The 1,598-nt window shown below is 58.1% G+C and overlaps 1 protein-coding gene across 1 annotated transcript in view; it reads right to left on the minus strand.

Moving 5' to 3' along the window:
* Window positions 1–1,507, minus strand: part of EMH_0047250 (uncharacterized protein) — a gene marked incomplete at both ends in the record, with an annotated part of 5,819 nt that extends 4,312 nt beyond the window's left edge. Inside the window, 2 exons of the mRNA XM_013496262.1 lie at window positions 1–1,224; window positions 1,499–1,507. Of these exons, the coding sequence (XP_013351716.1) occupies window positions 1–1,224; window positions 1,499–1,507 (1,233 nt within the window). The remainder of the gene's footprint in view (window positions 1,225–1,498) is intronic.
* Window positions 1,508–1,598: the final 91 nt, after the last annotated feature.

The following is a 1,598-nucleotide window of genomic DNA, read 5'->3' on the forward strand; positions in this document are numbered from 1 at the left end:
TTGCTGCTGCTGCTGCTGCTGCTGCTGCTCCTTTTGCAGCTGTTGCTGCAGCTGCTGGTCTGCTGCTGTTAAGGCAGCAGCAATGCTGCGGAGCTGCTGCTGCTGCTGCTGCTGCAGCTGCTGCTGCAGCAGCTCAAGAGACAATCTAGATATGCGTTTGCTGTCTTCATCAGGCAGCAGCAGAACAGTTGCTGCTGCAGCACGACCAGCACTCTCAACAGCAGCAGCAGCAGCAAGCTGCTGCTGCTGCTGCGGCAGTGCAGCGAACAGCTGACCCAGAGCAATAGAAGTAGGAAGGATGCTGCTGTTTGCTGCTGCTGCTGCTGTTGCTGCTGTTGCTGCTGCTGCTGCTGCTGCGGGGCTCCGAGGGGCCTCGCTGCTGCTTCCAGCCGCATGCAAGGCAGCACCATGTGCAGCAGCAGCAGCAGCAGCAGCAGCAGCAGGAACATGAGGACCTTCAGCAGCAGAAGCAAAGGATTCCGCATCACTAGCATCCTGCTGCTGCTGCTCTTCATCTCGTGCTGCTGCTGTTGCTGCTGCTGCTGCTGCTGCTTCAGCTTGCATGCGTACCCTTGGTGAGGGCAACCCAGGAGGGGGCCGTAGACTGTTATCATTTCTGCTGCTGCTGCTGCTGCTGCTGCTGTTGCTGTTGCTGCTGCTGTTGCTGCTGCTGCTGCACGGCAGCTCCTCAATGCGGCAGTCTTCTCTTTTGGCATCAGCAGCAGCAGTAGCAGCAGCAGCAGCAGCATCATGTGCTGCTGTTGCTGCTGTTGTTGCTGCTCCTGCTGCTGCTGCTGCTGCTGCTGCTGCTGCTGGTGCTGCTGGTGGTTCCTGCTGCAGCCTGTGTCGCCTGTAGTAGCTGAGCAGCATCCGCCTGTATGCTGCATAGTCCCCTCGAAGAGCAAGCGGCAGCGACCCCCTGCTGCTGCTGCTGCTGCTGCTGCTGCTGCTGCTGCTGCTGCTGTTGTAGCTGCTGCCAGTATTATACTGCTGTCTCGCTCTATTGTTATTGTTGCTGCTAACTCCACTACTGCTGCTGCTGCTGCTGCTGCTGCTGCTGCTGCTGCTGCTGCTGGGTCTGGTGTTGCCTCCATGCACAGCAGCAACATGCATGTGCAGGTCGGTGAGGTGCCTATACACCGTAAGCGGGCACATCTCCTTATGCATGCACGGGTAGTGCTCCTTGCTGTAGTGCTGCTGCAGCTCCTCTAGCTGGCCAAACACCTGCAGCAGCAGCAGCAGCAGCAGCAGCAGCAGCAGCAACAGCAGCAGCAGCAGCAGCAGAAGCAGCGGGAGAAGATGAGTACAGATACACACAAAGCTAGCAGCAGAAGAAACAGCAGCAGCAGCAGCAACAGCAGCAAAAACAACAGCAACACCAGCAACAGCAGCAGCAGCAGGAAAAGCACCACCAGCAACAGCAACAGCAACAGCAGCAGCAGCAACAGCAACCGCAACAGCAACAGCAGCAACAGCAGCAGCAGCATCATCTCCATACCGGGACCATTTCTGCGGATGGTGGTGGTTGTGCTGCTGCTGCTGCATGTGTATACGATAGAGATGAGGAGGCAGCAGCTGCTGCTGCACCAGCAGCAGCT

This window comes from Eimeria mitis, genomic scaffold (assembly GCF_000499745.2).
Source record: "Eimeria mitis Houghton genomic scaffold, Emh_scaff2008, whole genome shotgun sequence".
NCBI classification, from domain to species: domain Eukaryota; phylum Apicomplexa; class Conoidasida; order Eucoccidiorida; family Eimeriidae; genus Eimeria; species Eimeria mitis.